General features: G+C 27.3%; 1 protein-coding gene across 1 annotated transcript; it reads left to right on the top strand.

Moving 5' to 3' along the window:
* Nucleotides 1-599: 599 nt before the first annotated feature.
* On the top strand, nucleotides 600-1,365 carry LOC100574254. Its single transcript, XM_029485330.1, has 2 exons — nucleotides 600-607; nucleotides 727-1,365. Exons 1-2 carry the CDS (start codon nucleotides 600-602, stop codon nucleotides 1,298-1,300), a joined length of 582 nt encoding a protein of 193 aa, XP_029341190.1. The 3' UTR covers nucleotides 1,301-1,365.
* The last annotated feature ends 16,174 nt before the right edge of the window (nucleotides 1,366-17,539 follow it).

Here is a 17,539-nt window from a genome sequence, read left to right as displayed (position 1 = left end):
CGCCTACTAATGTAGTGAGGTACTAACGAATTTAAGGGGACTGGAGCATATGTTTTAACGAGTATGTTTAGGCATTTAGGTACACATCATACACACACGCTACGGCTCCGCCACTGGTGTAAGTACGTCCGTACTTTCGAGTAGGTATCATACTAAACGAGTATATAAGCATTTCCGTGCTATGAAATATGAACACTTCTAAATAATTGTATAAACGTAGTATAAAATGTATCTGTACAAAGTACAGTCGCGCGTCTTATTAATCAGAAGCACAGGACGCAAATAAGTAGAAAACAGAAATGTAGTAACATAGCACGTTATTCTCACCCATGTCCGAAGAAATTGATAACATTGTTAAGACTACGTGTATTATTTTCGTATTACATCTTTATCTATTCGTATTTTATATCAATATATTACCTATATATAAACAATTCCATAATTGCGTGAATGTGACATGTTCTACATTCAATAAAATATTATTGTTAATTATATAATATGGGATAAACTATAAAAGAGTCGAGAGCTTAAAATAGTTTTATGTTCTTTATATATTATTATGTACATAATAATTTACATTAACATCGGTCTTTATGAGAATGTGTTGGTCAGTGGCACGATCACCCACCACTGGGTAGCATTCAAATATCATTTGGGGGACACTAGTGGCCACGTACTATGTATGTTAAAATATGCTCTGCTTAAAGAACATAACAAGTGAATCAGTAGTAATCTGGCTGAATTAGCTGCTGACCGAAAAAACGTAAGACTAATTGAAATGTACATAACAATCACATCTTATTTCAACGCAGATACAATGAAGTTTTTAGTCAACAAAATGTTAGAATGCAAAGATGTTGAAACAGTTGAACACTATTATAATGTTCTTGATAAAAACCTCAAGCTGCATCCACCATGTGCTCAATACATGGATGAAGAGTATGAACAATTGCTGCTTAGTTCATATAGGAAATATTTTGGGGAAATGACTCTGTGGGATTATATAATAGAATGCTTAAAGAACATAACAAGAGGATCTCTTTTATACGGGGACGATGATGCATTTGATTTGGCATTCAAAAGATGTTTTTGTTTTTGCATATGTATTTTACAAGTTGACTTTGAAGTGTCCAAAAATAAAAGATCTTTGGTTGCAAAATGTCTGAAGTATAAGCTTGAAAGAGAAACAAGAATGAATGAAATCAGCACACTTTTGGATAAGTCGTATAACACTGGGTATAATTTTCAAATGCCTGTTATCCATCTTGCAATACTTGTAAGTCAGTTGCAATGCAATTAAAATATTATCTTTTCGTCTTATGCGCTTATTGTTTGATTACATTTAAGTAAATAAAGTTTTTTTTATTGTTTAAACAAATATAATCAGTTTATTGTTTATCATAGACAACAAAGAGACCTAGTTGTTTTTTGATGTATTAACATTTGAAATACAATTTAGTGTGTAACTATTCTTTATTAAAGATAATATATATATTCATAAATATAATTTTAAAAATTGTTATTATTTCTTCGTGAAACATTATATAATGTATTGAAATTAGTATAGTTTACTCATACATTACAATGTCTGGCTTTAGAATATGTGGCCATATACATTTAAAAGACTCAAGTTATACAAATTATTTTACTACCTATATATATAACTATATATATTATATATAAGATATACAATTATCTAGAACATAATATTGTTAAATATATTCGCCATAAGTTAATTTTTAATTAAAATCAATTAAGTTATGCTCATATATTGGCTATTTCCTGTGTTCAATAATATTAATAGGTATTTATAGATTTAAAAAAAAAAATAATAATAACTTAACTTTAGTAATAAGTTCATTAAAAATGTTCATATAACCTTTAACTTAACTGAGTTAAAAAAAGTTAGGTTAACTGTTATGTTTAAACTTTTTAAAATGTTTCCTATCAACTCAACTGAGTTAAAAATTATCATTAACTTGCCCAGACTTGGTTAAATCAGTGTGTTTAAAGATGTCACTTTGTAACCAATTTTATTCCGCTCAAAAGATTACCAACCGTGGCAGCCAAAATTCACAATATTATTATTACCTATATATTTATGTAGGTAACTAGTTTACTGACCTGGGACAAAAGAGAATATTAATTCTGAGCGAGCTAGACGTAGTGATGTATTGATGTATTGATGTATTGATGTATTGATCACAAAGTGCAATAATGACACTATCGTGTTTTGATTTTACAGGTGATACACCCAGGGCCGTCCTTTTAGGGTTGAGTGGGGGGTGTCTAACCCCCTCCCCACACCACTTAAGATTTTTTTTAATATTTACTCGGCAAAATTGACACTTGGTAAAAGTTGTCGGCAATTTGGCATCGTCAGTATTTTAATTGTATTTTTATTATTTTCAAAATATATTTGTATATATTATATTTCTATAAAAGATAAAACTATAAGACGACGACGACGTCAACACTTAGATTACACTGAATTCTAAAAATAGATGTGTTTATCTACTATCAGTGTATTGCGAGTTTGTATAACGCGGAAGTATGAAAACTGCTACCGGGAAGCCCGTATGTATTGTCTTATTCTTGGTATTATAAAATATTATTTTATTATTCTTGAAATCTCAAAAACACTTTTGCAGTCGATAGTTATCGGTTGTCGTCTATTCGACTATTCATCGAGGTTAGTGGTAACATCGTGTTCTGTAACTACCCACTAGAAATAAACTGTTTTAGTTATTATTCATATAATTTTGCATTTTGCATTTTAGTCCCGACTTTTTTACCATTATGTATATTTTTTTATGTACATTTTCGTTTGCCGAAATTTTTTTTCATTTTTATTGTCAAAATTCATGATTATTTATTTAAAATAATTTATAAATAAATAAATATTGAATTTTGACAATAAAAATGAAAAAAAACCGATACGAAGCGGATTAAATTAGAGTGCTTGGGAATGTGCAAAACATTTTACAATGATACAACAAAAACATGAAAAAAATATACATATGGTAAAAAAGTCGGGACTTAAACATTTTGGTGCTCCTAAAAAGCTATTCGAAGCTTCTAAATCAAATTGAAAACTAGTAAGTAAAAATATTGGTACTTAAAATAAATAATACTAATTATCAGTATTATGTTATTAACAATTATTATATTGTATTAATATTTCTGTAAGTAGATATAGGTAGGTACCAAGGTACCTAATTAATTTTTTCATGTCCTCATTTATTAAATTCAAAATACTCAGAGACCACTGGAAAAAAGTTGTTTTACAAATATTAATTTGAACCATCTCAATTGTATGTGAGAAAGAATCTAATGTTTGAATTCAACACTACTTTTAACCTTACCATACTTGACACCATGTTTATACTATAATTAATTCTGAGAACCACACGAATAGTTTTGTAAACTACTTAATAATGAACCGAAAAAAGTGACTAAAATCATTTATCTCAGTAATATTGAAGAATTAAACAATTATTTTGCTTAACCTACATGCTAAACAAAAATTGTACTTGAGGTGATCATAAAAATGTAAAACTGATATATGAGTATTGACCATAGGTAGGTGGTATATATTTGTACTAAAGTGCAAAGATACAATATTATATACCAACAGATCCGAGCCACATAATTTGTAAAATATGTGATTACTGACATGTTTCATTATTCGGCGCTGTTAGTTATTTATTACCTATATTTCTACAGAGTACTAAGTGGAAGAAAAATGTAGCTACTTATACAAATATTTTATTATATAAAACAACAGGTACCTATATAAACCCTGATAATTATTAACAATTAACAAATATTACTATTTTCTATATTATACTTAGTTTATAACAAACATGAATATTGTGTTATGATTAATAATTAAAAGTACATATATTTAAAAGACATAGAATATGATGTTTATTGTCATATTTCATCGTAGAATATAAAGATTGTAGATAACCATAAAAAGACTAGTCTAAATTTTCCACCAAGAAATATTTCACAAATCATAAATATACATAAATACATATAATAGATAGAATTTATTATTAAGTATAAGTGTATAACTTAAATAATATTTTATTATTTAGATGGCCAAAATTAAATTATATTTTTGTCTATATAAATGTAATAAATATAAATAAAAGAAACAAATATAAAATTTATTTTAATTATGTATTTTTGGCTTTCGTTAGATAAACACATAGAGACAATACAGAGTAATAGAAGTTTTCTTATGAAATTCCTTATAGGTAACAAAAAAGGCACTAGATTACCATAAAAATACTAGAGACTTGGACGTTACCTTAGGAATCTTTCATAAAATATAAAAATACATAGGTACGTACAGATAATTAAATTATTAATTACTCATGTTTATAGTTACTAAATATCAATTATTATATTGTGCTTTGATCAATAAAAAGATAGTATTTATATTATGTCAAAGAATTCGATGTTTACTTGTGATATTTCATCGTAGAAAATAAAGACTGTAGATAACCATAAAAAGACTAAAGTCAAGATTTCCCACCAAGAAATATTTCACAAATCATTTATATACATAGATATGCAGTTAGAATGATTGAATAAATATAAGTTAAATTAAATTTTATTTTAAAAAAAGTACATGTTTTTATAGGTATGATATAATGATATAGACATTTCTTTATGAAGTTCTTTTGGTACAAAATATGTAGTTACTTGACCTTTAAAGACTAAAGACAGAATACATATTTAAAAAAACCTATCACAAATTGTAATAATGTGCAGATGTAGACATAAAAATTATTAACAATTAACAAATATTCTTTTTTCTATATTAGACTTAGTTTATAACAAACATGAATATTATGTTATGATTAATTATTAAAAGTAAATATATTTATATGACAAAGAATTTGATGTTTACTTGTGATATTTAATCGTAGAAAATAAAGACTGTAGATAACCATAAAAAGACTAAAGTCTAAATTTTCCACCAAGAAATATTTCACAAATCATAAATATACATAAATACATATAATAGATAGAATTTATTATTAGATATAACTTCAATAATATTTTATTATTTAGATGGCCAAAATTAAATTATATTTTTGTCTACAAAAATGTAATAAATATAAATAAAAGAAACAAATATTAAATTGATTTTAATTATGTATTTTTGGCTTTCATTAGATAAACACAAAGAGACAATACAGAGTAATTGAAGTTTTCTTATGAAATTCCTTATAGGTAACAAAAAAGGCACTAGATTACCATAAAAATACTAGAGACTTGGACGTTACCTTAGGAATCTTTCATAAAATATAAAAATACATAGGTACGTACAAATAATTAAATTTTTAATTACTCATGTTTATAGTTACTAAATATCAATTATTATATTGTGATTTGATCAATAAAAAGATAGTATTTATATGTCAAAAAATTCGATGTTTACTTGTAATATTTCATCGTAGAAAATAAAGACTGTAGATAACCATAAAAAGACTAAAGTCTAAATTTTCTACCAAGAAATATTTCACAAATCATAAATATACATAGATAGAATTTATTATTAGATATAACTTAAATAATATTTTAGTATTTAGATGGCCAAAATTAAATTGTATTTTTATCTACGAAAATGTAATAACTATAAATAAAAGAAATAGGTATAAAAATATGTGTTTGGATAAAAAAAAAAGAAAATACAAGTTTTTATAGGAATAATATAATGAAATTGTTGTTTCCTTATGAAGGTCATGAGGGAAATACACGACTGTAGATTTCCACAAACAGATTGCAATCGTTATTTTAACCAAAGTATCCTTTATAATGTTTAAAAGTTCAGACATAGAAAAAATACCTTAATTAATACATATTACTAATTTCTTAAGTTTATAGTAAGTAAATATCAATGATGATATTGTGCTTTTATAAATAAAAAGAAAAATATACAATTCTTATTTGAATAAAAGAAAGAGTATATTTGGACAGCTTTTGTGAGAAGGTATCAAGTCAGTTTTTAATATTGAATATTATACTACTGTTTTGCAGATGATTTTACGCTACTTCATCAAGAAGCACTAAAATTTGGCTATATCCATAGATTATTAAGAAATAAATAGCCAAAGAGAAGTGCCGCTTGTCGACAAAGCGTATTTTATAATACAGAGTAATTTCAGTTTTCTTATGAAATTCCTTATAGGTAACAAAAAAGTCACTAGATTACCATAAAAATACTAGAGACTTGAACGTTACCTTAGGAATCTTTCATAAAATATAAAAATACATAGGCACATACATAGAATTAAATATTAATTACTAATGTTTATAGTAAGTAAATATCAGTTATGATATTGTGCTTTGATCAATAAAAAAGGTAGTATTTATAGGACAAAGAATTTGATGATTACTTGTGATATTTCGTCGTAGAAAATAAAGACTGTAGATAATCATAAAAAGACTAAAGTCTAAATTTTCCACCAAGAAATATTTCACAAATCATAAATATACATAGATACATATATAAAAAATTTTTTATTAAATATAACTTAAATAGTATTTTAGTATCTAGATGGCAAAAATTAAATTGTATATCTATCTACAAAAATGTGATAAGTATAATATATTTATATGACAAAGAATTTGGTGTTTACTTGTGATATTTAATCGTAGAAAATAAAGACTGTAGATATCCATAAAAAGACTAAAGTCTAAATTTTCCACCAAGAAATATTTCACAAATCATTAATATACATAGATACATAGATAGAACTTTTTATTAAATATAACTTAAATAGTATTTTAGTATCTAGATGGCAAAAATTAAATTGTATTTTTATCTACAAAAATGTAATAAATATAATATATGTATATGACAAAGAATTTGGTGTGTACTTGTGATATTTAATCGTAGAAAATAAAGACTGTAGATAACCATAAAAAGACTAAAGTCTAAATTTTCCACCAAGAAATATTTCACAAATCATAAATATACATAGATACATATATAAAAATTTTTTTATTAAATATAACTTAAATAGTATTTTAGTATCTAGATGGCAAAAATTAAATTGTATTTTTATCTACAAAAATGTAATAAATATAATATATTTATATGACAAAAAATTCGATGTTTACTTGTGATATTTAATTGTAGAAAATAAAGACTATAGATAACCATAAAAAGACTAAAGTCTAAATTTTCCACTAAGAAATATTTCACAAATCATAAATATACCTAGGGACATAATTAGAATTTATTATTAGGTATAACTTAAATAATATTTTGTATTTAGATGGCCAAAATTAAATTTTATTTTTATCCACAAAAATGTAATAACTATAAATAAAAGAAATAAGTATAAAAATTGATTTTAATTATGTATTTTTGGTTGTCATTAGATACCACAAAGAGACTTACCACAGTAATTTGTTCCTTAAGAAATAATAAGCATTCACAAATATTAAATATAAAGATGTAGATATAAGCCTTATTATTAAATATCACTAATTACTGTAATCTAGTAGGTAAGTAGCTAATAAACATGGAATTTTGTTTAGTGTTGGATCAAAAAAAAAAAATTATATACATGTTTTTATAGGTATGATGACATAATGAATTTGACGATTGTTTATGAAGCTTTCTGAGATAACAATGTACTTAATAGGTTACAACAAAAAGATTACAGTCGTAATTTTAAACCTTAGAAATCTTTCATAATGTTTAACCATTCTGGTTTAGAAAAACGTTTTTAATTAAAACATATAAGGTATACTTATTTCACGGACTAAGATAGAGAGGACTGGAAACGATATGATGTGCGGGTGACGGAGAGCCGGACCGCAATTGTCTCGGTCCCTCTACTCTTCTCCGCCCAAATTTGTACACAGCTAACATGCACGCTATCTGCTTGGTAAAATATCAACTATTTGTATAATATAATTTTAATTCTTGACATCGTTACATTTTCCACCCAGCCACTAGGTGGCGTTAAGACCAGCGGACAAGACTACAACGGACATCAGCAGAGGCACTTCGGACCCGTTAATAATGTGCTCGTTTCCGGTCCTCTCTATTTTAGGCCGTGACGTATTACAAATTTTTATTGTTTATAGTAAGTTATTTATAATGATATTGTGTTTTTATCAATAAAAAGGACAATGTAGAGAAATAAATTAAAATCGTTTTCTTATCCAATCCCGTACCTATGTAGGTATCAAAACGCCTTTAGATTATGATAAAGAGACTTAAAGACTATAAAAGCATATTAGTAACATTAGACATCGTTCACATATTGTAATACATTTCCAGATGCAGATTTATCAAAGTATAGTAGTCTTGGATCTAAGGTAGCCGCTATTCGTACAATTTCAAACGGCTACTTTAAAACCAAAGAACACTAAACCCTGTTATTCGTGTGTGCATGTATAAGTAAAGACTAATCTTCAATAAATATCAAACAAATATAATATAATACAATGGCTTAGTATGGTAAATTGCTAATATAATATAATTGTAGTAATTTTTGAAGTAAAATTAAATACTAAAATTATTTCCAACGCTGTAGTTAGGTAACATCAATATTACTATTGACTAGTATGTACCTGGTCGAATGTCACTAGGATATTTTAATATAGAGTTATAGGTACCTACTAACAATCAATGTTCACTATTTTATATATTATTTATTACAATACAGGCCTGCTATTGAAGTCAACAAGATCATCATATTATACTGAACTATTTTTACTGCATTACAATAATTAAAAAATATTATGAGACTGATTATATATTATTATTTAATTATAAATTATAATTTCTAACTACCTATTTATTTATAAGTTGTGACTAGGGACGACAAATAAACAGTGATATATAATAGAAATATAGAGGCGATTGGAATCAGAGTATTTATTTTATGTTTAGGCCTAAAAGATTGACATAATTACGTCAAAATAGTCCAATTTGAATTCAGTAAAAAGACTTAAATATAATAAATCGAAATATACGACTTCAAGCGATAACCAATAATTCCCTATAGGTACTCCTTACGACGACGTCACACCCGCATGGCGCATACGTTGTATCATCCGTCTTACACACTTAAGACGTAGTCAAAACGCGTTTACGCAGTCTCAGTAGAACTCGCTCGATTTCGGTGTTAGAATGAAAACACGTATTACAAAATTAAAATATGACAATTACGCGGGTGTGGTGTCCTCATAAGGGGCCTTCTCGGAAGTCTTTAATAAGGAGCAATATTGTGTTGTAAATTATGATTAGTGTGAGTGATTCACGGGTACTTGACATGCACGCACATGTCAACAGAACCACCGAACAAAAATAAAAAGCATAATTTTTACTCGAAACACGCACGCTTTACAGGAAAAACTCCCATTCATCGTATAGTGGTCTGATTACATCAATTGTATTTGTTAGAAGCATTACGATTTCTATAGAGCACATATTGGCCTTTGGTTTTTGATTTCGTTGCTTAAAACAAAACAAAAAAGACAAAAAACAAAAGCTTGCAAGAATTGGTCATTCAAAATCGTATTAAGTATATGGTTAGTAAATCGAATTTTGAATATCAAAGTCCAATGCGCACTGTAACTGCTTCTCTTACAAAAAAAAAAAATATATTATTGAAATCGGATTAGTTATTTTACGGGGTGTGGCAATTTTTCCTGTAAGGCTTGTTTTGGAGCAAAAAAACCGGTCACTTATAGACCCCTTAATAACGACGCGCTTCCAACCAAACCTAAACAATTAGAATTAACTTAGGGAGAGTATAAGATCAGTAAGAACGCGACAGTTCAGCCATTGTAATGTGCACCGAAGGTCAACACTGCAGTTATCATCAACCGGTAGTATAAACTCTAGTCACAATATTTTAAATTCCAATGTCACTAAGAGTTATACTAACGGTCGATAATAACGACTAATGACTATATTATATTATTGATAACAGCCTACTATGTTAGTCAATAGATAGTTACGATTATACTAAATTATTTTTGTTATTGAAATAGAAATATTTGAAAGAATTAATTACGATAATGATAATACATTATATATATATTATCATTATTAATTTGTATAAGTTGTAACGATAAATAAAAAATAAAATAATAAATAAATAATTCAAATTACCCTAAAGATTCCAATGCTGGCAGCAAATTCAAGACATTAAATAAAATATTTCTATCGCCGGTTCGAACCTTGGTCTCGGGTGGCACTTCTCATCGGGCAGTCACGGTGTCTGGAGAGACCACTTGAAAATTATGGCCTAAGTTGCCTCGTTAATTAATAAAAAAAAATATTTCTTCTCACGACGCGCATTTTAACACAAACCAGTTTATATGGTTGAGAAGACGATATAGTACTGACCTGCACACGAAACGCAGTAAGAGTGTGGCCGTCCGTCGTTTAGCCATTCCCTTGTACACTGAAGGTCACTTGTTTGGGAAGGGATGATAATGTGACCAACCATTTCACCCTTAACACCCCATTGGTTCTTAACCAATGATCGCTTTGAGAGAGATGTGTGTGTGTGTGTGTGTGTGTGTGTGTGTGTGTGTGTGTGTGTGTGTGTGTGTGTGTGCGTGTGTGTAAATGACAGGGAGCGAGTTATGCGTGTAATAATTTATATAGGTACATAAAATACACCACAGAAAAATTATTAATACTGTCAGGAGTGTCTAAATGCTGTATGGACCGTACTGCAGAAATCGATGCTGTGCTCCTTATTGTAATAACCTGTACTAATACAAAATAAATATTTCAGCTGCATGTACGAAAAAATACTTTAATTTGAATAGTTTTTTTTCGAAATATTAATAAACAGAAGTAAAAAAGCTGGTAAGTGGGTGTCACTCTGCTATACTGTAGGTTACAAGTGGGTGACTATAGTTTGTAATTAATGGTGTTAAATTTGAATTCAATGATATAATACCGTTGCATACGAAAACAAATTCTGAGCGGAGACGGTTTGTCAGCCTAGGATATTTTATATTTTTATATCATATCTATATTGTTATTATTAAATATTAATACGGCAAGCAGTTAAGTTGAATTTATATCGTATTTATATATAATAATATACTTAAAAGTACCCACGAATAATATTTTAAAAATATAACATAAAATTAAAATCCTTCTTCTTCGTTTAATTATCTAATTTTGTCCAAATTTGAACATAAAATTGGTATAAAAAGAACTCCGTCAAGTAACAGTACCTCCATATAAAAAAAAAAATATTATTTTTCCGTTCTATTTTATAAACTATACTTAAACAACTATTAAAAAACTAATTTTACTACAACGTTCCTCATAAATTGTTTGTAGAAATTTTAAAAAAATTGACCGTAAACCCACAACAATTTTTTATGAGCATCTGAAGTTTCAATGTTGCCAAAATTCATCAAAATCATGATAATCGGCAAATTATTTCTAGTTGGAAATTCATAAAAAGTTTTCTAATTATATCTAAGATTTTAAAATTACATACTATATTTCCCTTAAGTATTCCTACGTTTACTATAAAATGTTTACCTGAAATTCGAGCTGAAATTCAAATTTACATTGGACATTCACTCGTTAATTAACAAATTCTCATGATATGATTTTTTTGATTTTTTTCGTTATTAAAAAACTTATGCTTATTAGTACTTGAAATTGTCATCAATTGTTTATTTTACCATTTTCTATACATGATACAATTTTTAAAATATTGTGACTATTTTTTAGTTATTAATAGACATTTGAAATTTGATGTTTTTTATCCTATAAATGACAATAACATTTTATTCGTTGGATTATAAGCTTGATATTTTAATTAAAGGTTCCTTATAAGTTGTTATAAAAGCAGTTGATAAATATTAAAGATCCAAAAGCACGATTTTTTTTATAAGTATTTCCAGTTAAATTTGGACAAGATGTATAAAAAATCTCAAGATCACAGTAATTTTCAAATTATTTTGTAGTTAAAAAGTTATAAAATATTCAATTTTTATAGCTTAAAATTGAAAAATAAAACAAGGATTCTCATAAATAATTCATACAATAATGAAAAAATATAAAACTATAAATACAGAGTTATTTTTTACAGACATTTTAAGTTTGGACGAAATTACATGTTATTAAAACCAATAATAACGAGTTTAGTTGTTATTTAATAATATTATTCGTGGGTAATTGAGACTTTTAGAGCACATTATTATGTCGTACACACTATATACAGTATACTGGGATAATACACACAATGATATTTTCAAATGTAATTTTTAAGGCAAAAATTAATTTAACCTACTGCAGTACAAATGATACCTAATAGTAAAATAATTACTTAAATCACAATATATAGTAATATTATTATTTGCTGACAAATCGTCTTCGCTCAGAATTGTTTTTCATATACAATGGTTATTTAATTTAATTTAACACACCCATTACCGTGGTTATCTATTAACCTAATGTACAGCAGAGCGTTACCCACTAACCCGAATTTTTTTGTACATAATTTATTTTCAATTTGTATTTATTTTTGTTTTACGTCAGAATTGACTGGCACCTAAAAGTAATGGTGTTAAAATTGCAACTGACGAAGTAACGCATACGCCCAATAATTGTCGTTCGTCCAAATGAAAAATTTGTAGATATTCTAACTTCTACGTTTAATATAAATCTATTATTATAACAACTTATTTATAGCGTTCACGAACGCCATCAATTTTTTTTTCATTTCAAATTTTTGACTTTATTTGTTTGAGATATAGTTAGGGACTATTAAGTTTTAAATAAGTAAGGCCTTAACACTGGCTAACACTATAACCTAACCGGTATTCTGACGAAGTTTACAATCGCCCAGTGGTATATAGTAGGTACCTAATACATTTAAGTATCGCCTAAGCATAATATATTATACATAATATACTTCACTGGCACTCGGCCTGAACAATCTTAATTACTTAATTACAGTTTCTAAAATATATTCCCACCTATAGGTACTACAAATATCATATAAAATACAATTATATTGACAACTGTCTACAACAGTGCTTCGATCACAACCTTTTATTTACTACGAAACCTTTAGATCTTTAGGAACGGCGACACATTTTAAACGGGGGATTGTAAATTCCACCAGAAAAAAGATACAGGAACAAAAATTTTAAATCAAGTGTTCCGTGATTGTGCGACGCGACTAGCGACTGTACTGTACGCAAAATATAATTAATAAAAAATAAATAAATATAATGTACCTAATAATATAATATTATATATTATAATATTATATATATTAATATAATATAATAAATATAAAAATAATAAAATATCTATGGATGATAATGTAGAAAACGTGGCTCATTATTTTGGGGATTTTGACAAAAAAAAAATAAATAAATAATATAGAAGTCATTTGATTCGATTGATTTTAAATTTTTATTTTAGAATTTTAGATGATTATATTTTGACTCGTCTTTATCATTATAATCATTACTATTCTTATTATTTTTATTTATTATATATGACTAATAATTATGTGGTAATTATACTGACTTAATAATATGAGAACTATAAATTAATTTAAATACTTATAATTATTAATCTTTGTTATGACCTATATTAATTAACTTCCATAACACATTTATAAATTTGTATACTGACAGTAGTAATAAGTATATTTTATTTAATTATTTAAACTTATTATATTTCATTTGTTACATTATGTTATGGGTACAGGGTACGTCTGTTTAGATATACAAATAAATAAATATTCAAAAATACTTTGTAGAAAATACATGGTTTTGATTAAAAAAATACAAAAAAATTAATTTTAAACTTTTAAACTTCATTAGGTAATAAGAACTTCTTATTTATAGGTAGGATGAGTTTATTAATTATAATTTTTTTCGGGAGGAATTAACTTGTACCTTTTGTCACCTGTAGTTTTTTCAAGAAGGCATTTACATGTACCTTATTTTATCTGTACCAAGTTAATTTTGGGCGGAATTTACATGCGCCCCTCTAAAAAATATTACCTATAATAAATTATTTAGTGAAAGAATAGGTAACAATATATATTATAAACCTATGGGTATGTAAATTAAAGGACATCACAGCACTAAAAACAGGTTTGCTTAGATTTAAAGTATGTCATTATCTCAGAATTATAGTGTGGGTCTCACACTTAACACTAATTATTCAATGATACATAAATTTGAAAATATGCATGTGAAGTCACATAAAGCCGGATTCGGCACGGCGGCGCATTTCTTACGTGTAAAAGTGTTTAGATTTACAGAACGATTTCGATCGTTAATGATAATATTTTTTTATGTAACCTCATGTGTTTTTTTGTGTTTATGACACTGGTGTGATTATAGTTTTGATATAGGTACTTACCTACTTTCTAGTTTTTTTATAGTAGATATAACTATTATAGTAAATTTCGTAAAATTTGGTTTATATAATTATACGGCAATACAATGGGAGTCGCGAACTCAATTTTACCATCGGGTCAAAACGCCATAATAATGTAATTTATTTATACTTTGAATATATAATTATATAAATAATATAAGTTTAATATAAATAAACAGTTTGTTTCGCGACATACATCACGATAATATATGCAATACACTAGTGTGTCGCAACACACGGGTTGAGAGCCATTTTACCTATAATACACGACCATACCTACTAATATTGCTTTCAATAATAAATTATGATCAGCCGCAGTACCTAGTATCTACTACTATATGCTAGTAGTAAGCCATTATCTTATTTAACTATATTATTACAGTATTATTGTAATAACGTAAAAACAAAATAGTTAAAAAGACTCTTGTAAGTAGTATTAAAGTGTGTGTTGAGGTTAAGTCTATATAGTTCTCTACGTATGTTTTTATACATTTTGACAGTAATTAAAATAATTTATCATATTATATATCATAAACAATTAAAAAACGGATTATTTTTTTTTATAATTTTTGGGTGGGGGGCGTACAAATACTATTAACCCAGGGCGCATAAAGTTTAAATACAGCCCTGCTCTACAGTCTACAATTTTAATACATATGGAATTAATACACACATACAAATATTAAGATTACGTTATCATCTTCCTACAGATATTCTGAGGGCTCTCGAGGTCAAGATGTATTCGAGAATTTGACCAAATATACTGTACAATACAATTTTACGTAAAACATATTATATAATATGAACGCAAGTGTTGATTTCTTAATTCGTGGTCGTCCTTTTTGTCAGTGATAAGGCAGACCATATTATCTTAAGTAATCTTTTCTGGGTGGCACTTTGGTAAAATGTTCTACACCTCGGAACATATAGTGAAACCCCCGGGCAAACCATGGTTTAGTTACCTAACCAAGTCTATAGGCTTGACGCAGGTAGATATATCGATGTCCTATATGTATTATAGGACCTCCCGGCAGCAGAGCTTGAAAACAAAATTTCTTGGAACTCGTAGCTACTTAGAAATTAGGATACTGCGACACTGCTACGATATAATATAGGTACTATAGCCGAAATACGACAACAATAGAGCATTGTCATCGTGTCATCTACCTAAAGGTACCTATAGAATAATATAATTCCGAATTCCAATACATTACAGTTTTCAAGATGAATGGTGGGTGGTCTAAAAATATAATATTCGCTTTCTCTTCGAGCAGACGTACAGGATTACAGGGCACTAACGATGCGTATTTTCCATTAAAATAAATATTTTACATGGGGTTTGCGCTGAATTGCCAATTATATTATCAGCGCCGGATTTGACGGAGGGTTTTAAGGGTATTTGCCCCGGGCAGCAGATAAAAATATTAACTTTAAAAAATAGATATTGATTTGTGCTTACATAATTTGGGCTGCAAACATACGGGTATCCGCGAACACAAAATATATGAGTACATGTGTATAAAGGTTAGAATGGTTAATGCTGGTTATATGATTTATTTTAACAGCGCGGTGATCGAGGCGGTGATAGTTCCCTGAAACCCCGGGTTTAATAAGGCGTGACTTGGACTTCTGCTTCTAATGGCCACTAATTTTTTTTTTTGATATCTTTTTCAATATACCTACTTTACAATCAGTGCTACAAGCTAGGTTTTGTAGGGCCCAGATGTGCGAAAAATGTTATGAGGCACCTGTGGCCTGTACTTGTACTCCAATATAATTAAACAATTTTAGAGCCGCAACTAAACTTTGGTAGACCTCTAATGCAAGACAACATTTATGGCTTCCAATTTTTAACATTTTTGTTCAAGCTGTATAGTAATAATGTTGATTATATTAAGTTCATCATATTTTTAAACATATCTCCAACAAGACATCAGTTATCAGTAGTCAAGTTAATTAAAATATAAATAAATTTATTAAACAATATGTAATAGGTACCTACGTTCATTTTTCTTGATTTTAACACAATATTAAATTTAAATTTAAATAACAAAAAATTAAACTATAGTTTAAATTATTATATGAACAAATATTATTTTAAAAAGTTTTTCCTTCTATACTACTACTATAAGTCAAAAAACAAGGCTTAGGTATATACATATACATACTTAAATATTATCTGTTATCTAAATATATTAGGCTACCACATGTTTTGTATTAATTTATTATATTATTATTTATATTGTTGTGTAATTGTTGTATACATTTAGTATGAATATACACGAGTATATACCTAAGACTGATGTTTTTTGACATATAAGTATATAACCTACAACACAATATATGAAATAATATACGTATACCTAGATAATATTGTGTTCATATTTATATTTCTGTGATTTTTTTCTGGGCTTTTTATTCGTGGACTTTTTTTTTCATGATTCACTTATTGTTAATCTCTCTTACGAGAGTTAAATTCCGAAGATAGTTTTTCAACAGTTTTAATTTGGAAAATGACCTTTCGGCCGTAGTTACAGTAACTGGGAGACTTAAATATAATATAACACAAACAATTCAAATTTCGCTATAAAGGGATGAGATCATTTTCAATAGCATAAAATGTAATTTCTTAAACTATTCGAATTATTTGTTTTTCGAATAATATCAAAATAATATCAATCTATTATAGATGGTACGTTTTCTATTTGATTTTCGAATAATAACTTAGGTATTTAATTTTTCATTACTTCATGGGCCCCTTATTTAAATTAAACATACAACGATATAACCAAGCCAGGGAATGCAATTAATTAAACTGTAATTATAATTTATTATTAATATTTAATGAAACAGTGTGAAGGTTTAATTTAAAAATTTTAATAAATAATATGTTATGAGATTAATACACTTGTTTTTACTCTTTGAATTATGAGGGTTCAAAAGGCCGATTAATTAATCGATGATTTTCACAGAATTATGTAAATAGTGTGTTGTCTACACTCTGCACGCTATAATTTAGCTGCACGCACATATTATTATTACAATCTTACTATAATATTATCTACATATGCCCATATTTTACATTTGTGTACACGAATAATATTTCGG

The sequence above is a fragment of the Acyrthosiphon pisum genome, chromosome X (genome assembly GCF_005508785.2).
Source record: "Acyrthosiphon pisum isolate AL4f chromosome X, pea_aphid_22Mar2018_4r6ur, whole genome shotgun sequence".
NCBI lineage: Eukaryota > Metazoa > Arthropoda > Insecta > Hemiptera > Aphididae > Acyrthosiphon > Acyrthosiphon pisum.
This window is presented reverse-complemented; position numbering and strand designations above follow the sequence as displayed.